The sequence below is a fragment of the Drosophila santomea genome, chromosome 3R (genome assembly GCF_016746245.2).
Source record: "Drosophila santomea strain STO CAGO 1482 chromosome 3R, Prin_Dsan_1.1, whole genome shotgun sequence".
Lineage (NCBI taxonomy): Eukaryota > Metazoa > Arthropoda > Insecta > Diptera > Drosophilidae > Drosophila > Drosophila santomea.
The window spans coordinates 12,818,744-12,843,660 of record NC_053019.2 but is presented as its reverse complement, the minus strand read 5'-3'; the positions used below and the strand labels follow the sequence as shown (position 1 = coordinate 12,843,660).

General features: G+C 41.1%; 4 protein-coding genes and 1 long non-coding RNA gene across 7 annotated transcripts in view; 2 read left to right on the top strand and 3 right to left on the bottom strand.

The window, feature by feature from the left end:
* The window catches only part of LOC120453815, a 38,347-nt gene extending 33,750 nt beyond the window's left edge, over positions 1 to 4,597 (top strand). For all 3 annotated transcript variants that reach the window (XM_039638694.1, XM_039638697.1, XM_039638695.1), the window contains 3 exons: positions 3,104 to 3,237; positions 3,553 to 3,829; positions 4,003 to 4,597. In XM_039638694.1, coding sequence (XP_039494628.1) covers positions 3,104 to 3,237; positions 3,553 to 3,829; positions 4,003 to 4,067 — 476 coding nt within the window. In that variant the 3' untranslated portion in view covers positions 4,068 to 4,597. The remainder of the gene's footprint in view (positions 1 to 3,103; positions 3,238 to 3,552; positions 3,830 to 4,002) is intronic.
* Positions 4,598 to 4,634: 37 nt separating this feature from the next.
* On the bottom strand, positions 4,635 to 5,459 carry LOC120452112. The gene is made up of 2 exons (XR_005616438.2): positions 4,976 to 5,459; positions 4,635 to 4,906 (listed from the first exon to the last, which is right to left on the bottom strand). It is a non-coding gene; the product is annotated as an uncharacterized LOC120452112 (long non-coding RNA).
* Positions 5,460 to 7,650: 2,191 nt separating this feature from the next.
* On the top strand, positions 7,651 to 9,416 carry LOC120452815 (UDP-glucosyltransferase 2-like). The gene is made up of 2 exons (XM_039637221.2): positions 7,651 to 8,369; positions 8,436 to 9,416. The coding sequence occupies exons 1-2, from the start codon at positions 7,678 to 7,680 to the stop codon at positions 9,334 to 9,336; spliced, it is 1,593 nt and encodes a 530-aa protein (XP_039493155.1). The 5' UTR covers positions 7,651 to 7,677; the 3' UTR covers positions 9,337 to 9,416.
* A 391-nt stretch (positions 9,417 to 9,807) lies between these two features.
* On the bottom strand, positions 9,808 to 11,929 carry LOC120452816 (UDP-glucosyltransferase 2-like). Its single transcript, XM_039637222.2, has 2 exons — positions 10,846 to 11,929; positions 9,808 to 10,780 (listed from the first exon to the last, which is right to left on the bottom strand). Exons 1-2 carry the CDS (start codon positions 11,535 to 11,537, stop codon positions 9,880 to 9,882), a joined length of 1,593 nt encoding a protein of 530 aa, XP_039493156.1. The 5' UTR covers positions 11,538 to 11,929; the 3' UTR covers positions 9,808 to 9,879.
* A 730-nt stretch (positions 11,930 to 12,659) lies between these two features.
* LOC120453778 (UDP-glucosyltransferase 2-like) lies at positions 12,660 to 14,496 on the bottom strand. Its single transcript, XM_039638625.2, has 2 exons — positions 13,726 to 14,496; positions 12,660 to 13,664 (listed from the first exon to the last, which is right to left on the bottom strand). Exons 1-2 carry the CDS (start codon positions 14,418 to 14,420, stop codon positions 12,764 to 12,766), a joined length of 1,596 nt encoding a protein of 531 aa, XP_039494559.1. The 5' UTR covers positions 14,421 to 14,496; the 3' UTR covers positions 12,660 to 12,763.
* Positions 14,497 to 24,917: the final 10,421 nt, after the last annotated feature.

Sequence of the window (24,917 nt, the reverse complement as noted above, 5' to 3'; positions counted from 1 at the left end):
TGCGTCTTTAATTGGATGTTTGGCAGAGGGCAGACTGTTTGTGTGCTCGCTATTTGCATGTCAATTTGACTTTTATCTATACAGCGTACTTAAATAGACAAAGTAAGCCATGCTCAAGTGGTTGTACATGGAAATCCCAGTGGCTAGATTAAGTGCCAGTCTGCAGGACGAGCTTACTGAAACGTGGATGGTATTCCCTTTTCCGCCTTTCATTTTTCCCCTCAGCCACCACCACACGATCAAGTTTCCCTTGCTTTTGCCACAATACTGCTCGATTATTAGTTGGCATTTATTTATTTCTTTGTGATTTATGGTGATTGATTTGGAATTGTGAAATATTGAAATAACTGCAGCAGCAGAAGTGCACAGACTGAATCGACATTAAATGGAGTTTCATGATTAGAATATATTTTAATATAAAGGTGTATTTACTGCACAAAATATTTCCATTGCACGAATTTCTTGTAATTCTGGTTTTTGGTTTTAAGAAAATACAACTCAAAGGACAGAACCAATATTCAATTGAGAATAATGTAAAATATGTTATTAAAATTATTATAAAATATTATATTATTATACAAATCTGTAAGCTGAAACTTATCTTCCGTATATTCTTTTCTTAAGCCCTTTGCATTCTTTATACGAATTACGTTTAGAACTATACAGATACAATATTTTGCTGAGATAATAAAATAGTCGTAGTGGCTGCATTGTCCACCAAGCGACGAGTGCCTTTGGCATATAACAACGTCAGTGGCCAGTTGGTTTCGTCATTTTAATTTATATCCATATAAGCCAAAAAAACTAACCTAACCAAAAAAAAAACAAAAAGCCACGAGGGGCAACAGCCAAAACAACGAAATAAAGCCAACCAGCCATGGCATCAAACTTCATCAACGAGATAGCGGCAAAGTTTAAAGTCCTCTTTGGGCAGAACAATGTGTCCGTGTAAGGGGAGTGTGGGGAAAGCTGGGGAAATGCGGGGAAAGTGTTTGGGAAAGTGTGGTTGAAGGGGGAATTGGATGCACGTAGTTTTAGCTGGTGTCGCCTGTTTTTTGTTTCAATGAAGGCGAAGCTGTTGACAGACCAACAATCGACTTGGGAATTTTGTCACTAAAGTGCCATCGCCATCGTAACCACCTTAAAACTTTGGCACAACAACATCGGGCCAAATGCTCTGCCTCTCGATTTTCAAACAGCCATCACCCAGGCGCTTTGATAATGCCAGAAACAGGGATACCAGGATACTGGTATACCGGAGTATGGAGGTACAGGGATACGGAAATCCACTGAAACACGGGAACACTGGAACACAGGATCCGGCCAGGGGGCTTGAGGTTAGCTTGAAACTTTTGCCTGGCATATATTTTGTCGCTTAGCTGCGTGCCGTGTGTCATCACACTGATTAACTTTGCCAAGTTTGCACAGCTCAGCAGAGTGCCGGGAAATGCCAGGATACGCCAGGATACAGCAGGATATGACCGGACCAGCCGGTCAACACACACTGGCCATAAAACGGTGACTGAGCCGCACTTAATTACTTCGGAGATTTTCCGCATTTCAAGGGACAAGCTGCTTAGGTGCTTCTCTTTTTTTTCACTGAAAAAAATTGTGTTGAAAAAGCGGGAAACTACTTTAAACAGTCAACAAGGAATGCATTACATACATGCATAGGGTATAATTGGGAAAGTAAAATAATGAATTTTATCATGAACAGAAGTATAATAAACGTTTGTACAATCATAACGATTCCCTTAAGAAGTAACCACTTAAAATGTCCAAAATCATATAAGTACTTGTAATAAAGCAATGATTGAATTTTAAATATTTAATTCTCACTGGTTGTGTCCAGTCCGCCCCTACGACATTTGACATTTAATGAAGGTGGCTTATCATTCGAGGTTAGATTTCCCTTACAAAATAAACTCACTCTCAAAAATGGTTACACCTGTTTAGAGTGGAAATCCTGAAAAGTTTTTTTATTTTTTGCTTGGTTTTTAGCCTCGTTTAGCATACCAACAATACAATTTTTGCCCCCGAAAGATGGACTGCGCTTTGTGTTTCTTGGTTTTCCGAGGGGGTTTCCCCTTCTTTTGGGTGTGTGTATTTTTTCAATCTGGTTTCTGGTGCTTTACTGGCACTCGGGTATACAACATAGCCATTTTTGGTTTATTTACCCTAGTTGATTGCTTTGTTTTCGTTGAATTTTCATTTTTGATGCTTTTGTTTCGCCCGCAATGCAAGTCCCACAATGGGGGGCGGCAAACGGACAAAGGGGGCGTGCCACCAGGCACAACATGGCCGCAATCATCAACTTCAACTCTGAGTTCTGTCCGTTGGTCCGTCAGTCCTCCGACCCGTAAGTTGTACTTGAAACAGGTCAGAAACTTTCCACCAAAGTGGTTTGTATTAAGTCAATTAAAAAGTTTACAGTCCTGCTGACTGCCTGACTTCTGATGCCCCACCCACAGGCACTTCCACTTCCACTCCCACTTCCAGTCCCAATCCCCAATGTCCATTGTCTCTGGAGGCCTTGGAGGTCCTTAGCATATTTCACAAATTTCCCACAACAACATTCGTTTGGATTCGGGATTTGTTGTTGCCATTGTGGTTGGTTTGGTGTGTGGTGAGAGGTGGAGAAGGGGAGAAGGGGAGAGGCGAAGAGGGGGCACTCGCCATAAACTAAATTACGCTTGTTTTCATCAAAAAACTTTGTCCTGGGCAATTATTTGTTAAGATTAATTAACACTTCAAATAAATATTTGCTGGTGGCGTGTCGGTAATTTTGCAAGTGCCGGCTGCACTTTCCCATGTAGCATCCATTTCTGTGGCAACTAAGCTCGGATTTCAGCCCGACTTTGGGCTCTCTAATTGGGATAAGTTTAGTGTACGAATGGCATTATGCATTTGCCGGCATAGTTGGGCGCACAACTTTACTTTTGCCACCAGAGATTGGAAACTTTATGCACTTTTTCTAAATGGACAGTCATGCAGTCATTTCAAATCCGAGACCTTTAATTGCAATTGGAATAAAGCGGAGACAACAGCACCATGTACGCCTTTCTGAAAATACTTTTAATTATAAATTAAACTTGTTTTTCAGTGCTACCTAAATTCGATCCGTTCATTTCGGGCGTACGACATGCGTACAAATATCACGACTATCTCGAGGCCAATTGCAGTACGGAAATGTCAAGTCCGATGGCCAAGTTGACGTGGTATATTAATAATAAAACGGTAAGTAGATAATAGAAAATGATAAATAGAAAACCTTAGCTATTTGCATTTAATGTTAAGATAATACTGTTGCATGCAGAGCTTCATGTAATTCTTGTGCTCATTTTTCCGGGTGTAAAAGTAGGAACCAAATTTTTTATTTGGCTCTTTGACCCAGTCGCTAAGCCAACCTTGGCCCGACCATCGAACTTGTCCAAATGTTGATAGAGTACTGGGAGAGGTCTGAAGGGCACGCCCGCATGTGGTGCACAATTTGACTTTTAAACCCAGCGCTTTCCCATTTCCATTTCCGTTTCCGTTTGCTTCCGGCCACAGGCACCTGGGCACAGTTTGCAGCCGCAAATCAACGAAGTCTCACGCAACGTGGACGGCTTTCACCTGTTCGCCAGCCACCTGCAGTTGCGACTTCACCTGGACGACCAGCGGTTCATCAGCAAGAGCGAAATGCTGGAGCTCCGGTGCACGGCGGACATCATGGGAATGGCAGCCATTAGGAGGGAGAGCAAGGTGCGGACTACCATCCTGGCGCTGAAGGATGCCGGCACCAAGCAGCGGCTCACCGAGAATGGATCCTGCATCACTGGACAACCAGGTGAGTTGGAAAGCAGTTTCACTCAGATATCACCCAAATATCCTTAAACGAAACATGTTAAGTAGCACTTGACTTAAGTGAGATAAAACCTTTTGTTGGGTTTCTGGGAAAGATTTTATTTTCACTTATGTGTATCAAATATTAACGTTGTGTATTCCTGTTGTGTTTTCAAGCTTCCCTTGCCGCCTGGCTCCTGAGCCTTGTCCACATCCTACGCTGGCAAAGCTCCCAGAGTTAGTGGCTGGCACTGACTGGCGCTCTGTTTCTGGCCTAAGTTTCCAGGATTTGCCTCCAAGTGCAGACACTCAAAAATGATGAGAAATAAGATAGACACACGCGCCAAGTTAAGGCGAATTTGGTGATTCGCAGGATTTCGAGCCAAGTGAAAAGTTAACAAGCCACTGCAGCAACAGTTGAATTTGTATATAGTCGAAATCGAATTAGTCTAGGTCCGAGCAGGAAGCCCAGCCATTTCCTACATAAGTGAAATGCAACATTTATTTATGTGTGAACAAGCCAACGGAAATGCAAAACCAAAAACTCAACACTGAATGAAAACTATAAAGAATAATTTAATAACTAGGTATATGAACGTAACATTTGCTACCAACTACGATTATATGTCAGAATAATTTCAATAGAGGAGTAAAATTTGAATATCAACAAATTTACACATGAATATTTGAGCACAGAAAAAAGGAACACACACAATCAATGGCAAGTAAACTTAATTATTGTATGTGAATTGTTAATTGTATTAAATGATGTATGGGAAATAAATAAAAAAAAATTCAAAAACATACACTTTTCATGTTTTTAGAACTACTTTATAAAACATACAAATATTATGTGAATATTATACAGTCGGTAAACATTCGAAAGTCAAATATGATGAGCACACATTTACACACCTCGACAATGGTTATTTGATTGCATTGGGTGCTATATCAATTTAAATACGACTTAGGAGTCCCCTGGAAACAGCATGATATGAGGGTTTTCTTCGCCTCGGAAAGCGTTCCCTATAATGCAAGCCCAAACTTCCTAATTGGATCTCCGATGGAAGGGCATCCCACACTGGATAGACGTCAATACAATCATTACTCATCTTCCTATCTGATTTACTTCTATGCCAACAATTCTCACGATTTTTCGGAAGATTCCAGCAGCACCACAAGAAGCTCAAGGCCGTGGAAAGACGAATCAGGTGCATGTATTGGGGTAAATCACTTGTTTTCACAGCAGACAAAATGCCTTCCACCACAAGACCTGTTGGGTTCCAAAGGAGAGCCAGAGCCAGATGGACACCCGCCATGTGAAGGATTGTAGAACGAATGAAATGTTTTGTCGCAGTTATTCTTCGACTTCCGATCATGCAAAGTGGTCCAACTTGGAGTAGGTAAATGTGGATGGCAGCAATAAATATAGCCGAATTCAGATCAGTATCCTCGGACCTCAGTGGCTGGCAAATTATGCGAAAAATGTAATTCATTTCGATTAGAACTAGTAGTCCAATGTTACAGATGGTTCCGTATACTTTACAAGCGTGCATTCTGAATTTAAAACTAAAAATTTTAACAGCCTAATAGTTTCTTATATTTTAAAATCAGACTGAAAATGAGAAGTAAACTTTGTTTAAAAATTCAATGAAATATAATGATGTTTACTTACATCTTACCCAGCTTTCGCCGAATTAATACATTAACAAGTGTTCTTTAATGTTTTAAGTGCTTTCCGTTTCCTAGAAACTTACTGAATGCCTGTCATAGTCAGAGCAAAAAAAAAAACTAATCCGAATTCCGGAAAACCAGTAGAGACGCGTTGAAAACCCGCTTTTCTTTCCCAAAGTCATTTACCTAACTTATGGCAAACAGATACGAACAAACAAAAACACTGCAGAAATGAAAGGAAAATGCCTACAACAGCAAATTCGATTTAGCACCCCCCGCAAATAAATATAAAACCAAACACTTTACAGGCCAGTGAAAAATATTCAACGCATTAGGCTAAATCCGGCCTAAAATATGCAATGGCCAATGGCCGCCGCAGGTAAAAATGACAGCAAAAAAATCGGTAGCAAAAATAACAAGAACAAAAACTGTCAGGCATTGACCGAAAATTATGCATAAAGTGGCCTTGGGCATCGGGAAAAATAACAACAACGAAATTGGAGCAAACAAAGATAAGTTCCGCCGTCTGTTGGTTTGGGATCGCCTTGAGTCCCGGCTCCGGATCCGGATACGCCTCTGACCCACTCCACATCCCACTCCCACCCACGTTTTGCCGCGGGCACATTAAATGACGGAAGTAAATAAGCTTGACAAATTTCCACTCATCATTTTTGCATTAATTCTGCCTCCTTTTTTGGCCGAACCGACAAACCAAGAGACCCGGGCAAGAGACACGGGCACTGCACAAAAAAATCTCCTTTGATTAATCAAAAAATTTACCACTGCCACTGGAATGGGATGAACCAACAACAACAGCAGGCAATGGCGGCCAAAAAGAAAAAGCACGAAGCAAACCCAACAAATTGCCAAAGAGGCGCCGCCGGTGCTCGGAGGGATTTTTTGAGTCCTGGACCAGGCGCCAAAGCAGAAACCCCACTCGTGGAACGGAACGGAAAACTCGAAGCAGCTGCTCAGCAATCTGCAGTGAGAAAATAGCTTGTGGTCTTGATTACCAAGAAATATTTAATATATCAATCACTTAAATAATAATATTAGTCTGTGACTTTGCACTATTTAATTTAAATAAAATATGTTACTAAATGCACTCTAAAAATCGAATAGAGCTGCATTTGCATATGGAAACATCGGGTTATTGTGTGAAAATATTGTTAATTCTTGAATCAGGAGCGAAACTTCAAGTCCGGTGCTAAACACCTAATTAAGAAAACTTAATACATCGTTTTCTTAGTGCACGAGGACTCCATCTCTGCAATGTACAGATAGAGATGGCAGCAAACGAAGATTTCACAGATTTTTGCACGCGATTTGTCAGCCCGACATTTCCGGCGACATCACCCTGGGCGGGAATTGGATTTGAGGTGTTTTTTATTGCCACTTCTTATTGCTTTATTTTTCGGATGCCGCAGTCCAAGTTGATTTAGTAAGTCACGTGGCCGCGTAACTGTAAATTGCCCCATCCGGGGTTTTCAGTTTAGGTGTGGGATCCGTTTTCCAAGTCGTGCGCCACAAAGTGTCATCCTCGCCATACTGTCTCACATTTCCCATCGCTTTTCTTTTGCCTGCCCGATGCTTTTCCAACGATTTTCGCTGAAGAAACACACTCGTTTGACCGCAGGCTCTGCCAAAACACGTACAAAGGCGCAGAGCGTAATTTTAGGATGGGTAAGATGAAAGTTGCTCCGCCACACAGAATATATTTCTTAGAAACTATTTACATTTTGTTTTCTGATAGTATGATTCATACTGTAAATATAATTATTATGCAATTGTTCTGAACTCTTAGAAATATATAAATTTACATAAAATTACGAAATTTAAAGCACAAAATCAGCACCGTTACTTAGAAAAAATGTATAAGATAATATTATTAGCAAATATTATTACGCAAAATTGCAAGCATTTTGCTACCTGTTATCACCCAAAATATATTAAGCGTAGGTAGATAGGGATTTTCGTATGTGTTTGCAAGCAAAAATAATGTTTACGGCGATTAGACGCCTTTTCTATACTGAAAAGTTTCACCAAATTGTTGAAATTAGTCAACAAACACTGAAATTGCTTATCAGCCACTCCGCCAGTCGGCGTCCATGTACATTTCAATATAAAAACCCGGCTAGATAGTACAGGCAATAAGTCTACTGTTAGCAGTCCACCAAAATGGTTCTCCTGCCGGAAAAAGCTCTGCTGCTAGCGATAGCTCTTGCAGCCTTAATGGGCAGCTCCCAGGGAGCTAATATTCTGGGTCTCTTCCCGAGCCTGAGTCCCTCGCACCTGATAATCCAAATGTCCGCGGCTAAAGTTCTGGCCGAGAAGGGACACAATGTGACAGTGGTCACAACGCTGAAGCCAGTGGTTACCCATAAGAGCATAAACGTGATCCAAGTGCCCCTTAGTAAGGAAGAAGCCCAGCAAATGAGTGATTCTATTGGAGCTATGTCCAAGAACGACAACAGCAACATGGCCTTATCCCTACTCCGAATGACGGATCAAATGGACTTCATGATCAGAAAGAATGCCGAGACCCTGATGAACGACCGAGTGAGGGATCTGTACCTGAACAGGGGAAACAAGTTCGACCTGGTTATCTCCGGATACTTCATGAACGATTTCCAGCTTGGATTCGCAAAGAAAGTGAACGCACCCGTCATCGTATTGGCCACAATGCCTCCCAACCAGCTCTTAAACCCTCTAGTCGGCAATCCCCAGGAGGTTTCCTACGCCGGAATCAGTAATCCTGAAGAGGGCAGTAAGGCCGTTACCTTCCAGAGCCGTTTAGCTAGCTATATGCAAAGCCTCGGTTTCGGGGTCTTTTCTTATCTTTCCGAGAGGCGTAATCGAAAGTGGTACAAGTAAGTAGAAGGCTGACAAAAATACAAGCACTTTATTAATACAAATTATTAAATTTTCCTATCCAGGGAAGTTTATGACAACGATCCCAACATGCCTGAGTACTCGGAAATGCTGAAGAACACGTCGTTGGTTTTCTTCAGTTCCCACGCACCCAGCGAAGGAGTCATTAGACCTAATGTACCTTCTGCCGTAGAAATCGGTGGTATTCATATTAAGGACAAGCCGGATCCCCTGCCCAAGAACATCGCGGAGTTCCTGGACAATGCTATAGAAGGCGCTATTCTCCTCAGCCTGGGCTCCAATGTTCAGGGAAAGCATCTGAACCCAGAAACAGTTGTCAAGATGTTCAACGTCCTATCAAAACTGAAAGAAAGGGTGATCTGGAAGTGGGAGGACCCAGAGAATACCCCAGGGAAATCAGCCAATATCCTCTACTCGAAATGGCTTCCGCAGGACGATATCCTGGCCCACCCAAACATAAAGCTATTCATCAACCACGGCGGTAAAGGTGGCATTACTGAGTCCCAGTACCACGGAAAGCCCATGCTTTCGTTGCCGGTGTTTGCCGACCAGCCACGCAACGCAAACGTCATGGTCAAGAACGGTTTTGGCCTCACCCTGAGCCTCCTCACTTTGGAGGAGCAGCCGTTTCAAGAGGCAATCCTGAAGATCTTGTCGAATCCGCAGTATGCCCAAATGGTTAAGTCCTTTTCAACTCTATACCGCGATCGCCCCATGAGCGCTAGGGAATCATTTCTCTACTGGACTGAGTACGTCATCCGCCACCATGGAGCTGCCCATCTCCAGAGTCCTGTGGTGCACATGACCTTCATAGCGGCCAATAATATTGATATTTATTTCCTGATATCTGCCATACTAATTTCCGTTTTGGTACTAATTAAGTTGCTGGTTCAGTTTATTTATAGGAGGTTCATCTCGAAGCCAAAGAAGGAAAAAACCAATTGAAATGTAAAAATAACTATGTAAATGAAAGAATGATTGAATTATATAACTTTTATATAAACATTAAGAACAAATAACACGAACTTAAAATGCGATTTTGTTGTAGTAATAAAGGGGATAAATTATACAAAATATATAACTATTTAATACTTAATATTTGCTTTAATCTCATAGAGTGATTTCAATCGTTTTACAGAGTAAGTTTACAGTGGATTTTAATGATTACATTAAGTTATTGGTAACCAAATGTAATTGTTATTTAATAAATTGAATCGTTGTTCGTGTGTGACTTATATTATGTCAATTAAACAGATAGTAGGTAATGCTTACCCGCCTTTTAAATCCAAGGGTTTAATATTTTACCATCCCAGATAAAAATCCGACACAAATAAATTGTATCTAAAGTGTATCTTTAAAATTTCAATATTTTCCAATGCAGCCGGAATTAAAGAGCTTTGAGGTTTCTAAAAAACGTTCTTTATTTTCATAAAAAATAAGCGACTAGAAGATAATTTTTTTAAACTAAATAGAACACTAAACTAACTATTAGTGCTTTTTCTCTTTCTTTGTCTCCGAAACGAATTTTCTATAAATAATTTGCACTAACAATTTGAACAGCAACACTAGAATTACCAGAACAACTGCAATTAAAACATATATATCTATATTATTGGCGGCGATGAAGCTCATGTGCACCACGGGACTCTGAAGATGGGCAGCTCCATGGTGGCGGATGACGTACTCCGTCCAGTAGATCACTGATTCCCTAGCGGTCATGGGGCGATCCCGGTACAGGGAGGAGAACGAGGACACCTTCTTGAAATACTGCGGATTCGTTAAGATCTCTAGGATGGCCTTTTGGAACGGCTGCTCCTCTAAGGAGAGAAGACTTAGGGTAAGGCCAAATCCTTGCTTGACCATGGCGTCAGCATTTCCGGGCTGATCTCCAAATACTGGCAAGGAGAGCATAGGTTTTCCGTGATATTGGGCTTCGGTTATGCCACCCTTTCCGGCATGATTAATGAAAAGCTTAATGTTTGGATGTGCCAGGATATCGTCCTGTGGAAGCCACTTCGAATAGAGGATGTTATCAGACTTTCCAGGAGTCTTCTCCAGGTCCTCCCACTTCCAGATCACCCTTTGCTTCAGCTTAGACAATACGTTGAACATTTTCACTACCGTGTCTGGTTTTATGTGGCTTCCTTTCACGTTGGAACCCAAGGACAACAGAATGGCGCCATCCGTGGCATTACCCAGAAATTCGGCCATATTTTGGGGCAGGGGATCCGGCGTGTCCTTTACTTGAATGCCTCCGATCTCAATGGCAGCAGGAACATTTGGTCGAATTGGACCCTCACTGGGTGCGTGGGAGGCGTAGAAAACCAACGAGGTGTTCTTTAGCATTTCGGAGTACTCGGGCATAGTGGGATCATCTCCAAATAATTCCCTATAAATCCAAATTTATGTAAGTATGCGAACTAAGAATACCAACCTACGAAGCTTCGCACTTACTTGTAAAATCTCTTACTTCGCCTTTCAGTAATTAGATGGAAAAGTCCGAAGAAGACGCTTGAACAGTAAACTGTCAAGCGCTCCCGGAAGGACATTACTTTACCTCTCTCGACGGAATCGGCAATTGAGGGCACATAGGCGATCTCAAGGGGGTTTCCGATCAATGGGTTTATCAGTTGATTGGGAGGCATTGTGGCCACGATGATGACAGGTGCGTTTACTTTCTTGGCGAATCCAAGCTGGTAGTCGTTCATGAAGTATCCAGAGAGAACCACGTCGAACTTGTTGTCCTTATTAAGGTACAGGTCACGAACACGGTCGTCCTTAAAGGCATCTACCATCTTATTGAACATAAAACTCAACTGATTCGTCATGCGGAGCATGGACATGACCATGTTGCTATTGTCATTTTTCGACATCGCTGCAATGCTGTCACTCATTTGCTGGGCCTCCTCTTTCCTCAGTGGCACCATGATCACTTTTATGTTCTTGTGGTTGACCACTGGCTTCAGCACCGTGACCACTGTCACATTGTGTCCCTTCTCGGCCAGAACTTTAGCCGTGCTCATTTGGATGATCAAATGCGAGGGACTAAGGCTGGGAAAGATACCCAAAATATTGGCACCATGGCAACCACCTAAAGCACAGATGGCGGTCGCTATAAGCAGAAATATACCTGGCTTGAGAACCATTTCGTCGGAATTTTAGCCATTTACTGATTGAGTAAGTCGTCTGGCAGTACCTTATATATGTAATTGGAATCCCGCTGACTTCGGATGACCATTCAGTATACCACTGATAAGTGAGTCGTGCTTTCTGCATTGTTGTGATCGGTTGTCGAATAAAACATTTCACAATCATATCAGCTATTTCTCAAAGCTTAAAATGTGCGCGTATTGATAGTGGGTCACTTATCGCGCCAAACAGTTGCTTATCTGTGTCTGTTGAATAACCAGGAGTTCCGCCTTATCTTATTATTGTTTGGTCTGCGAGTGATAGTCTGGTTCAATGAAAATCATGTTAGACGCTTTTTTACTATATGGTGGAACCAAAAATGCGTGTGATTCCCACCACAATGAATAGTAGTATATTTCTTAGTATTTTAAGTGCCAGTCTGTTGAATGCAAATAAAAATATAATAATATCTATACCCGTTACTCGTAGAGTAAAAGGGTATACTAGATTCGTTGAAAAGTATGTAACAGGCAGAAGGAAGCGTTTCCGACCATATAAAGTATATATTCTTGATCAGGATCAATAGCCGAGTCGATATGACCATGTCCTTCTGTCCGTCCGTCTGTCCGTTTGTCCGTCTGTCCGTCCGTATGAACGTCGAGATCTCAGGAACTACAAAAGCTAGAAAGTTGAGATTAAGCATACAGACTCCAGAGACATAGAAGCAGCGCAAGTTTGTCGATTCATGTTCCCACGCCCACTCTAACGCCCACAAACCGCCCAAAGCTGCCACGCCCACACTTTTGAAAAATATTTTGATATTTTTTCATTTTTGTATTAGTCTTGTAAATTTCTATCGATTTGCCAAAAAACTTTCTGCCACGCCCACTATAACGCCTACAAACCGCCAAAAACTGTGTTTAAGACTCTCCTTCTCCCTTCCATTAGCTGAGTAACGGGTATCAGATAGTCGGGGAACTCGACTATAGGGTTCTCTCTTGTTTTTATATAATTTCCTGAGATCGAGGCGTTTATACGGACAGTCGGACGAACAGACGGACATGGTCAGTTCGACTCGGCTATTGATCCTGATCAGGAATATATACACTTTATAAACAATCATACCTATCATACCTATCAGCAAACCAAATCTTTTACACTACGTGTATCGGGTATAACAATTTGTTTAAATATAAATACTATTTTATTGTTTTTTTTTAACGATTAGCTTATTTCGAAAATATCATTGCGTCTTCTCCTTTTTCGACTTTGAACACAGCTTCCTGAAGATCAGTGTAAACAGTGTCTTTAGTAGGAATATAAAGGAAAGTAAAAGGACTGCAAGCAAAGCGTAAATATCGATGTTATTAGCGGCTATGAAGCTCATGTGCACCACCGGACTCTGAAGATGGGCAGCTCCTCGGTAACGGATGACGTACTCCGACCAGTAGACCACTGATTCCCTAGCGGTCATCGGGCGATCCCGGTACAGGGAGGAGAAGGAGGCCACATTCTCGAAATACTGCGGATTCGACAGGATCTCTAGGATTGTGTCGTGAAATGTCTGCTCCTCTAAAGTGAGAAGACTCATGCTAAGGCCAAACCCCTTTTTGACCATAGCTTCAGCGTTTCCCGGCTGGTCTGCAAAAATTGGCAAAGAAAGCATCGGTTTTCCATGGTACTGGGCCTCGGTTATGCCACCTTTTCCTGCGTGATTGATGAAAAGCTTAATATTTGGGTGAGCAAGAATATCGTCCTGAGGCAGCCACATGGAGTAGAGAATGTTGGCCGACTGACCAGGGGTCTTCTCTAAATTCTCCCATTTCCAGATCACCCTTTGCTTCAGCTTCGACAACACATTAAACATTTTATCAACCGTGTCTGGACTTACGTGAGTTCCTTTCACATTTGAACCCAAGGACAACAGAATAGCGCCATCCGTGGCATTACCCAGAAACTCGGCCATATTTTGGGGCAAGGGATCCGGCTTGTCCTTAATGTGGATACCCCCGATTTCTATGGCAGCAGGGACATTTGGTCGTATAGGTCCTTCACTATGGGCGTGGGACACAAAGAACACCATTGATGTGTTTTTGAGCAGTTCAGAGTACTCGGGCATGTTGGGATCGTCTCCAAAAATTTGCCTAGAAAGGAAAAACTTTCTTTAGCTATCGCTTGTGCACATCGAGGTTTTCGTTCACTTACGTGTACAGCTTCCGATTACGCTTTTCGGTAAGGTAAGCATACACCCCGAAAAAGAAGCTTGTACCATAAGCGACCAAACGTTGATGAAAAGTCAAACCTTTTCCCTTCTCCAAAGGAGCACTGAATGCTGGAGCGTAGGAAACCTCCAGGGGATTTCCGATCAGATGGTTCAACAGTTGGTTTGGAGGCAGTGTGACTACGACGATGACAGGTGCGTTGACTTTCTTAGCGAACCCGAGTTGAAAGTCGTTCATGAAGTATCCCGATAGGACCAGGTCGAATTTATTGTCTTTATTGAGGTACAACTCCTTGACCCGATCGTCCATCAGTAAATCTGCGTTGGCCGTGAACAAGAAATTCATTTTGTCCATTGTCCGGAGCAGGGACAAGGCCATGTTGCCACTGTTGTTCTGCAACATCGTTTTGATTGTGTCGCTCAAATGCTGCTCCTCCTTCTTGCTAAGGGGTACTTGGATCACGTTTATATTCTTATGGGTAACTACGGGCTTCAGTGTCGTGACCACCGTCACATTGTGTCCCTGCTCCGCCAGGACCTTAGCCGTCGACATCTGGATGATCAAGTGCGACGGCATTTGGCTGGGAAAGAGGCCCAGGATGTTGGCTTCCTGGGATTCTCCAACGAAAGCAGTGAGCGCTACCGCAAATAGAAACAATCGGGTAGGACTGTGAACCATTTTGGTTGGCTGTTAACGGCAGACTGAATGGGTGAATTGGATGGTAGATACGCGTATATGCCTTTATATGTTTGTTGGATGACAACTCAGTTTGCCGACGATAAGTAGCTCTTACTTATTGCGATAATTATGATAACATGTAAAACAAATATTTCACAACCAATTTTTGCTTCTTCGAGAATATTTTCTATTTTGTTGCTTGTCATTTCGTATACGTAATCAATGCCTTTGAACAAGATTAGAAATCTAATCTTATCCCAGTTTTGCTGTGTTTGATAGCAGTTACATTTAAACAGCTTAGCCTTAACAAAAAAGGGGATTTAAATACGTTTAAGCAAATATATGAGATTAAATAAGTAATTATTAGCCACATTGCGTAGCATACGGTTGGTATTTAGAAGGCCTTCATGGCTGAGCTCAGCACTAGATGCATTGTGCAATTTCGGCAAAGAAAATGTTTTAAATTAAATGAAAACACGTAAACGACTCCGCTATCCGCCGGAATCTCGGGGTGGCTCCCATGTAGTTTCAGGCAAATGAAACGAAAGCAAAAACAACCGCATAAGAGTCGCTTCTCAGGTGGTAACATGTAGGATTGTTTTTCTTCCACTTCCATCGAAATTCCTTGATTAATTTCATCCTTCCGAAAACTGGCTTATCTCCCCTCCAGTGTTCCAATTTAAATCGAGATTTTAATTTAAGCTCAACATGCGTGTTCCCATTTGAGTTTGCGTTAGCTCGGTGTGTGTTTTTATTTAACCAGTTTACAATTGGCCCGATCATGGACATCCGTCTGTCCAACCAATTCGCCTAATGGCCAGTGACACTGATTTAAATTAAATATTTGGACAAACCGGCTGTGTCACTCTGTCAGCACGGATTCAAATAAATATAAACGGGCTTTCACATTGTAGCTGCTGCTATCATTTTCCCCCTTTCCTCTTTTTCGACATTTTCAACTTTTTAGGTTTTCATTTTAAATCAAGCCTTCTCGCTTTAGTCGAACTGCTCGACTATCAGATGCTTTCTTCTAACTTTTCCTTACTTTTCAACGAATCAAGTACGCCATTTAACTCGGCAACAATTAACGAGAATATAACCTAACTATTATATAACAAAGAAGATTTAATAGCGACCGATTAGACAGTGATTGTTTGGAATACAATACATAATAATTAATAACAAAACATAATAGGAAAATCGGAAAAGCCCAAACAATGTAAGCAAACATATTAAAAAATACCCAATCTCAGTCATTGTGCAAAATAAGTCAAGTTGGAAGTTCATTTTTTAAAAGGATTTGCTGGTGAAATCATTGATTTTACATTTTGAAAACGGGCTGTCAGTCAAAGCTTTGCGAAGTCATGATTCCCAGTTCATGACAAGGCCCCAAACCTGACATGCGTTCAACGCGATGATGGCAATTTAAGCTTGCAGGGAATCCCTATGTCAAGACTCCACTCTTTGGCTTACCATTCCTGTATCTCGATTTCTACATCAATAGCTGAAAGCTATAGAACACACAAATGACTTAATTACGCGATAGCCACTCATAATTTAACAGTGATTAGATTAGACAAACTTAATGCAGATTCTAGTAATGCCTACGCTAAGTAGCTTATAAGAATGAATGGTTTCCTTACTGCATCATAATTATATATGTATATATTCCTAATATACTAATATAAAAAAGAAACTTTTTGTTGTGCATGTTTTGTTTTAATTAAATCGACCATCGTCGAAGGTGTGCGATGTGACAGATCTGGAGTCCCACTCTTGTTGTGATTTCACTGAAAAGAATGGCCAAAGGCAGTTGTCGTCTTGTCCAACGATTTTTGACTGTTAGCACTTGGGGGAAACTCCAGTAGAGTGGGCGGAAAACTGAATGTGGGGGTGGTTATTTGGCAGGCTGTTTTTCGCACAGCCTGCCGTATCATTGCCAAATTGCATTGACATATTGTTACTATCGGGCATGCCAAGTGTTCTTGGGTCCCTGCGACTGTCAAAATGTCGCGTCACGATTCCCGATCCTGCTGGAGGCAATCGAAATTGCCAATCCATATCCCATCCCCCCTCACCGTGCTGTTGCCCTGCTGCTGCCAGGATATGTCGCCCATAAAGCCTTTGGCTTTACGCTGGGCATTAAGTGGACTTATAATTAAACGATTTGCTCATTTAATCGCGTCCGTTTATCGTCCACTGAACGAGCATGAAAACGAATTTCCCTTCGCTGCAGGACATTTGCGTGGATGTCGAGTGTCGTGTGTTATGTGCCTGTTTGTTGCAGTTAATGTTGTTGTCATTTCTGATTCGCATTTGCCACTAGCCGGAAGATAAGCCGCCTGGAAATAATTGAGAACTCAACCAATAGTCTAAAGGGTTTTTAATAACATACTATCCTAAGGTGATACATTAATATATGCTAGCTGACGGATAACTTAAAAAGTTTATAGTTAAATTACTGGTAATTCAGCTACACATTACCTCCAAGTATTCCCAATGAAATTGAGTGGAAAGCGAACCGTATGCTGTTAATACAGTGGAGCTACCATTACCTAACCCAAAATCGAAACAACAACATACCAATTAACTTCCGCAAAAAAAAGCGAGTAGACAGGAAGAGAACTTTCGAAATGTCAAATAGGATGTGCGACCTTCGAGCACGGGTAATATCCCACATGGGTACCATTTAAGCAATCTGTCATATGCCCGCCAAGATGCTTAACTTTTCCCCCACCGCGATTCACCGCTTTTCCTGCTCCTTTTTTTATGACAGGACACGACAAGCGAGCGACAATAACAACGATAACAAGAACAGGAAAAATAAATGGGCAACCAAAGAGGCGTGCGAAAATGCTGGAAAGCCTTATATCATACACTCGGGGAAAATAATTAGTTAATTAAAACATAAAATCTTTCAAATATATATTGAATAATCCTTAAAACAAATGTTTTATATCTCACAAATGTTGGAACACAATATCAGAGAATTGATAAAAAAATAAATAAAATTATAGGTTGCTAGATTTCAAGATACTTTCAATTGCTGTGTTCTTTTTCCTAACAGCTTTTCTAAAGTTTTAAAATATTTTGTTTAAAGTGCCTAAAAAGCCTATGGAAAAGTGGATGAGACGTAGCCGTGTAGTTATAAAAATTGTTATCTTAAAGCTTCTGTCAGTTCGCTGGCATTCCCCTCCAGGTTCTCCAGCTGTCTGCTGATGAAAACGAAGTTGACAATACGAATGAGTTTCTTATAACAACAGCCGGAAAAGGAAAGGAAAAGGAAAAGCGAGTGGAGGGGCGGATACAAAATGAAGCGGCAGCAAAAAGTGCGAACGTGCCGCCAAAAAAAAATTGGGGGGGTGGTCCTCCAGTAAACTGGAGAATCGAAATAGAAACTTTTGGCTCTTGGCTCAGATTGAGCTCTTTTGGTTTGTCCAAGACCCTGGGATAGTAAATCTGGGGAAAAAAATGACAGCACACGGAATGGCTTTTTGTCTGTGTTTTATCTTCTCCCAGAGTTTTAGCAATGGTTTAATAAATCAAAATTACGTTATTTTTCGGTTGCACTCACCATATGTTTTAAGCTTTGTTTAAAGAAAGAATAAGGTCACATTTTAAAGTATAATGTAATATTTTTATCAATACATTAAAAAAACTTTTAATTAAATCAAATTTGAAAAGAAAGAATTTATATATATGTACATATATATAAAAGTGTAATTCCTTATTAACCTTACAAATGAAACGCGAAAGTTTTCAAGTTCCAAGAACCCTTTTAATTTCTCTTATATGAACGTTTTGCCATGATGTTGACAAAAATTGAAGATCGAAAGTTGGCAGCATAGCAGCAATTTCGTTTATGACAGTTATTACACACGTTGATTGCCTCTTCCCGGATAAAAAACCAGCAGCCAAAATCGTTTCCACATTTTTCGCTTATCCCCTAAATGAAAAGATATGGCTGAGACATTTTTAACCTCTCTTGGCTGTCTTTCGAACTTTAACCACCTGGAACAAAAGACTTGTTTTCGCCCTAAGAGGGGGAAAAGAAAATTAGAAAATTGTTCTGAACTCAAGGTTAACCTAATCAAAATATGACGAAAAGAGTGTAAGAGAATTTGTGATTTTATATGCTAAGCAGAATAAACAAATAACTTAACAATTAACTACTTGCTGACTGAATAAATGTACTTGTGAAATTTCCATCCATTTTATAATGTAAAATATTTTTGTTGATACTAAAACATAAATGTATCGGTACAATTGCCTGTGATTTCAGCTGTACGTTGTATGCCCTGTCTTATTGCCATTTGAATCAAATCATTAAAAACTTCGACGCATTTTTTGATTGCCAATTTCACTGTTACATAAAAGCATGAATTGCCTCAATCAACAGAAATCACATCTTATTGTGCTCCCAATAATTAAATGTTTTCCTCGGTAGGTGGACACAAATATTGAATGAATCGTAATTTAAAGTACAACCCGCAACGATCCTGTAAACCAAATTAGTTTTCGAATTCCGAAACTGGCTAATAAGGCTTGAAATTTCTTGAATAAAATTAAATTAGGCGAAACTTTTAAGATGGAAAATAATGAAACTAGACTCTAGATCTCAGATAGTCTCTATTAAAATAGAAGGACTTTCTAATAGTATGATTACTACAGACTTACATTAAATATTCCATCTTTGTACCAATACAGTAATCTTCGGATTATTTTTTTTCGACTCCCCGGCACTTTGTTTGGTTAGCCAGTCGAGATTGATTTTGTGGCGGATCCTCTTTCTTGTGTAAGCCCAAAATAGCATCACGTTTTAAATTGCTGCTTATCAAAACATGTCCCGAACTGTAATCTGTTTTAGCACTCGCGTTCCCGCCCAACTGCCACCCACAATCGCCACCCACCTGTCCGCCCCACCCACCTGGCCAAGAATTTTTCCGGTGGAGGCCACGACCAAGATCAGGAAACGAGAAAAGCGGTAACCTCGAGTGAGCAGCGGCGGCGAAGCGTAAAATGAGTGAAAGCAGGTTGGAGGTAAAAACGCAACCGGCAACGCAAACTGACACATCATTTATATATATGTAGGATACAAGGGATATGCACTTGGAAAAAAATGTAATATCAACTGGGTCTAATAGAAATAATTGTTTGTAGTCAAAGAGAGTTTCCGCGTGTTATAAACTACATTTTTTTTTGCCTAATGAGTTCGTAAATTCTAAAATAGTTCACGCCCTTTGGTTCATTGTTTAACTTTGTGCGCATTGCATTTCCCAGTGTACTTTTAAAAATACGAGGACATATGTAAATTGAAACGAAAGGACCGCCCTTCGAATGAGGCCGACCCTGAGATGGATTTGGGTTTGGAGTGGAGACGGAGACGGGCTCTCTTATCAGCGGTGGGCATAAAAAATGTACATTAGCACGAATGACTAAGCGGGATGGAGGATCCATATCCAGGAAGTGCTTGGCGGGCAGACACACCCACATAAATCGGGAAACACCCGGAATGCCAGAGAGCGCGGGCAATCTCTGCTCATTCGCATCCAAAGCAATCTGTCATCCGTGCCTGAGATGTTGGCGGTTCCATAAATTCGTGACACTTTTTTACCGAATTTATTACTCAAAATAAATCGCGAGCTGTCTGGCGGTACACATGCTGATATGCTCATTTAGTATTCATTTGAGCCAAGCCCGGCGTTACCTTTTGGCCAAGTTAATTAATTGAGCGCAAAGATTGGCTGGCTTTGCCGGTGTCATTACAAAACGAGTACTCCTGAGCTCTGAGCTGCAAATGAATTGGTTTTCCTTCCTTTTTGCCACCCACATCCTGTTTCCTTTGCTCCCCTGGTTTTCCCTTTTCAACTCGAGGTGGTGTTGATTTTTGAAATTGTTTGGCATTTGAGTGGCAAAGTGCCCCCGATTGGCAATGGCTGCCAATTCTCCACCAAGGCATCCCAACGGGGCAGGCAAATGGCTGAAAGAGCACAGGTCAAGGGGCAAAGAAGCCACAAACGATGGAACGATTCACAGACAAAACATCCGGAATCATTTGAAAACTAGGTGATGGCGAGAAATGTGCACTGCACTTCTAAACAAAACTTTATTCGATTGTTCTGCAGGATTGGCATTTCACCTGCACTGTTGTAGTTTCGAGTTACCTATTTGCAATAGTTATATATGTAGTTATAGTAATTGAAACTATTATTCCAATACATTTTTAAGCTTCAAGGAAAATGTTAAAAATAACAATTTTAAAGCCTGGATAAGACTTGCTCATTGGGATACATTCGACACCTGCAGCAATCGCTCCAAAAATAAGGATACAGTCACCCAAATCCAATTTATGATTCCCAAAACACTGACAATCCCAAGCTCAGATTTTCTGTTTTTCCAGAAATGCTTTTCTCTTCTGCTGTACGCTCCTTATGCGCATTACGTATACGCAGCGTGGCCGGACGAGTCATAAGTTAGGTCATCATTATGGATAAACGCAATGTATGTGGGTTTTATGTACTTAACACTTCAGCTCAGCGCCCTGCGATGCGATGGCCCTGAGTCCAGGCATTTTAGGCGGAGCAAGGGGCGTTGGGAAATGGGGCGGGGTCAGGAAAGGCGACATCACATCAACGTCGAGGTCGAGCAGATGAGCAATTTATCTCGCAGCTGTTTACTGTTTCACCCCAATACGCATGGCTAAAGCCACTTATGCCCATGCCAACAAATGCGGGTGTATGTGTGATTTATGTGTGTGTGCTGTAAATACATAAACACATAAAAACCTCAAATAAAAAAGCGAATTAAAGCTGTTTCCGACAACCGGACCTTTAAATGCCCTGACAACTATTCTGGGCAGATATTAAAAGTTCAAAAAAGGTATCTTGAGCTACCAATAACATTCCTGATTTTGATTTTTTATTTAATAAATAAATATTTTTATATGGCAACAAGTTTTAAGAAATGAGACCTTTTTCTTTTTCGTTTTATTTACCACCAGATATAGCGTCTTTATTTTAGTTAGCTTGATAAGTTTAAACCTATTATTCATTTAATATAACAATTATTTATAAAGCATTAAATGAAAAAGATGACGGAGTCCATATATATTTATTGCTTAAAAATAATCTCACTTCAGTAAACAAAACTACATTGAAATACCCTTTCAAAGTGCGTTATAAGCGGGAGAAAAACTGTAGGAGGACTCGGGCGACGGAGTGTCCTTGCGGCTAGCACACGTATTAAATGAGCAAAATGTGCGGAGTGCCGCCGGAAGGCGTCTTTGGCAGCGAAAGTGAAATTAAAAACTAAGTCCTCTCCTGGAAAAAAGGAGGCGTGGTCGTCAATTGACAGCGGGCAGCATGGATTCCATAGCGCCCACCCATCCTAAACTGTTTGCATTTCATTTGCAAAGAAAAAAGCATTAAAAGGCAGTTGCGAGGGCCGATTATATTATTCATAAGTCAGCTTCATAATAAATTTGCTAACATATTTACACAAATATGTAGATAAATATTAATATAATACATAACTATATGTAGATAGCTATATTGCCAATTGTCAATACAAACATATGTTTATGAAAACGTGCATGTCTGAGGCAAAAGTTTAAATTAATATTTGATGTTTCATATTGAAAACAATTAACAAAATAAGCTCTTCTTATAAAACTGATATATGTTGGGGAGTTTTTTTTGTTTTTTTACTTTCCTCATTTAAGTGATCGTTTGACCCTCGCTGCGACTGCCAGTTTTTGCAGTCACTGCTCGTGTCCTTCGCAAACACATGGCTTTGGCTGGGGGTGTGGGTGCTATCTTAAGCATGCTAAATGCAACAGCCTCAGCCACCCACTGCCGCCCACCAGCCCCTGCCACGCCTCTCCCTCTCTGCACTCCCCGCGACCCCCTTCAGTGGGGCCAACAGGCTTCTTTATGCGAATCGCACGCTCGTTGACGTTTGTGTGTTTGTTTGTTTGTTTGTTTGCTTGGCTGTTTGTTCTGTTGCCTGTTTTTAGCCATTGCATTTATAAGCGCAAAGTGCTCTTCATTATGCGCATCAAGTGAAAGGATAAGTGCAGCACACACACTCGCTGCCATAGAAATATTTATACATATGTGCAAGATGCTTTTTATGAACCTGAATTGCGAGTAAAAATTCCACTGAAAAATTACCCCAAAATTGCACAACGAACATTTAATCGGTCATGTGCCAAAGGGGGGTGGTGGGGTGGCTTGAGCAAACAATTCCGATCCAAATATGAAATGTTGGGTTTTAATTTGCGAGCAACTGACAAGGCTGCCTTTGGGGCCAAATCCCCTTGCTAATGGTTTAAGTTTAGCAGCTGCACCTGCATTATCAGTCGCTGCCAAATTGAATTGCATATGTGTGCAGAAGTATCGTGTTTTCTTTGAAGCTAATTAAAATAGTCGACTCATTAATTTTCTTGTTTTAAATAAAATTATTTATTTCATGCTAGTTTTTAAATATAGAATAACCGCTTACCCAATCTGTTGGATTTGGAAACAGTGCCGTACCGTTCAATTTCGCTTTCCACCTCCTCTCCCCACACACAATTTGAGATGCGTCGACGTCCAACACCTTAATTAAGCCAAATTGCACTAACAAATCCATAAATAATGAGACCAGTACTCACACACACCTGCGAGGATGAAGGCCGCGGCGCAGTCTTCAATTACGATTAGTTTGCCGCGGGCGGTGGTTGGGGGACGGGGACGGGGGCTGTGGAGCGGGGGAGCGGGAAAATGGCACAGTAGGAGCATAATTGAATCGCAGGACATTCGCAGCGCACAAAGCTCAGCCTTGACTGAGTTATGGCCCCATTCGATTAGAGGGCCGAGAACGTTTAATTGAAATTCAAGATACGGCCAGCACCGCAGACAATGCATAATGTCTGCACTGAGAGGAAAACACTACGAATACAACGTACCAAAATGTAATATTACCCAACATTTATTTGTATTGAACTGCGCTTTTCTTCGCAGTGCTGTAAATTTAATTTTTATGGCCTCCGTGTGTTTGTGCGCTGGTGGGCGTGTCAATAATCCGACTTAGGATCGCCGCCCATGCCAAAGTCCCGATTACCACACATCGATGTTGTAGCCGCATAAAGTGGGCCCACAAAAGGGCCAAGGACTGTGAACTGAGGCTTCTGGAATGGGGCGGGCTGTGGTCTGAGTAGCAGGATCCCAGTCAAGTGACAGGCTTGTAAGAGTCGTTGTTGGGTCGTTGGCAAATCGATTGCTCCATTGCTCCATTGCTCGATTGCTCGTCAGGGTCAACTGGCAGGCCTGACAGCGCTTAGCTTATGGCCCCCAAATCGGCCGGCATTCCGGCTCCGGGCTTCGGGCTCCTTCGATTTTCTACGGCTTTAAATTATGTTAGACATGGCTGTGGGCCTAAAAAGGGCTGCCAAAGGCAGCGGCAAAAAAAAAAAAAAGATGAGAGAGATTTGAATTTTGCACACAATTTTCTCGGTTGACAAAGTCGTTTTCGTTGTCGTTTTTGGGGTTAACAAAGTCTTTTGCCTGGTTCTTTGGCACACTTTTGCCCGGTTGCCATTGACAGGCAGACAAAAGGCCTTTGACACCTTCTTGTATGTACTCAAACGAACGACTCTGTTTTTCCTCGCCAAGGGGAGTGGCAAATTATAATGCAAATGTCTGTCTATTTTAAGAAAGCCATTCGCATGCCTCGATCGAATAAAAAACAGCATATTAAAATGGTAAAATAAAGAACTTTTGGCATGTTGTCGTTTTTCAAAATATCTTTAAATTATCCCACAAACCTTTTTGGGAATATTTGTTTAAATTGGCCACCTAAATAAACGCCAAATTTAATGTATAAGTATAAAATTACTATTATTTTCATAATTCTGGAAAAAACATATATTTCCTCAAAATATTATAGACCATTATAAAACCAAATTGGCTCAAAAATGGTTTTAGCTTAAAATGTATTTGTTTTGTCTGTTTAATTCGAAATTTAATGAGAAAGCAATTCACCTTTAAATATTATTGTGTTGTATCAAAAGGGCCAATTAAATGCTAGAATTTCACCGATCAATTTATGCGCATAAATATTATTTTTTATGTTTTTGTTCAGCCAAAAACATGTGTAGCTACCGTGGGAAAGGGGGGGAAAGGGGGGATGCAAGCCGAACATGCGAATATGTAAATGTAACTCGTCTAAAAGAAAACAATCATTTCGCCATAATAAGCACTAAATATGCAGGGCACACCCATCCGCAGAAATTCGCTTTACCTGGGAAAAATCGTTCGTCGCAACTCGTATTGATAAATATTAGTTAAAATATGAATAAATTTATGTGCGAGTGTGTGCCACGGTTAGCGTTTGGTAAACATAACGAGCTGAGTAAATTGATTGCATGACGCAATGAAGCGCGTCCTGTAAAACCACTTAAAACATGCCTCAGTACATGCCATAAACCCAAAGGCGGAAGAATCTCTCGCGAAGGAT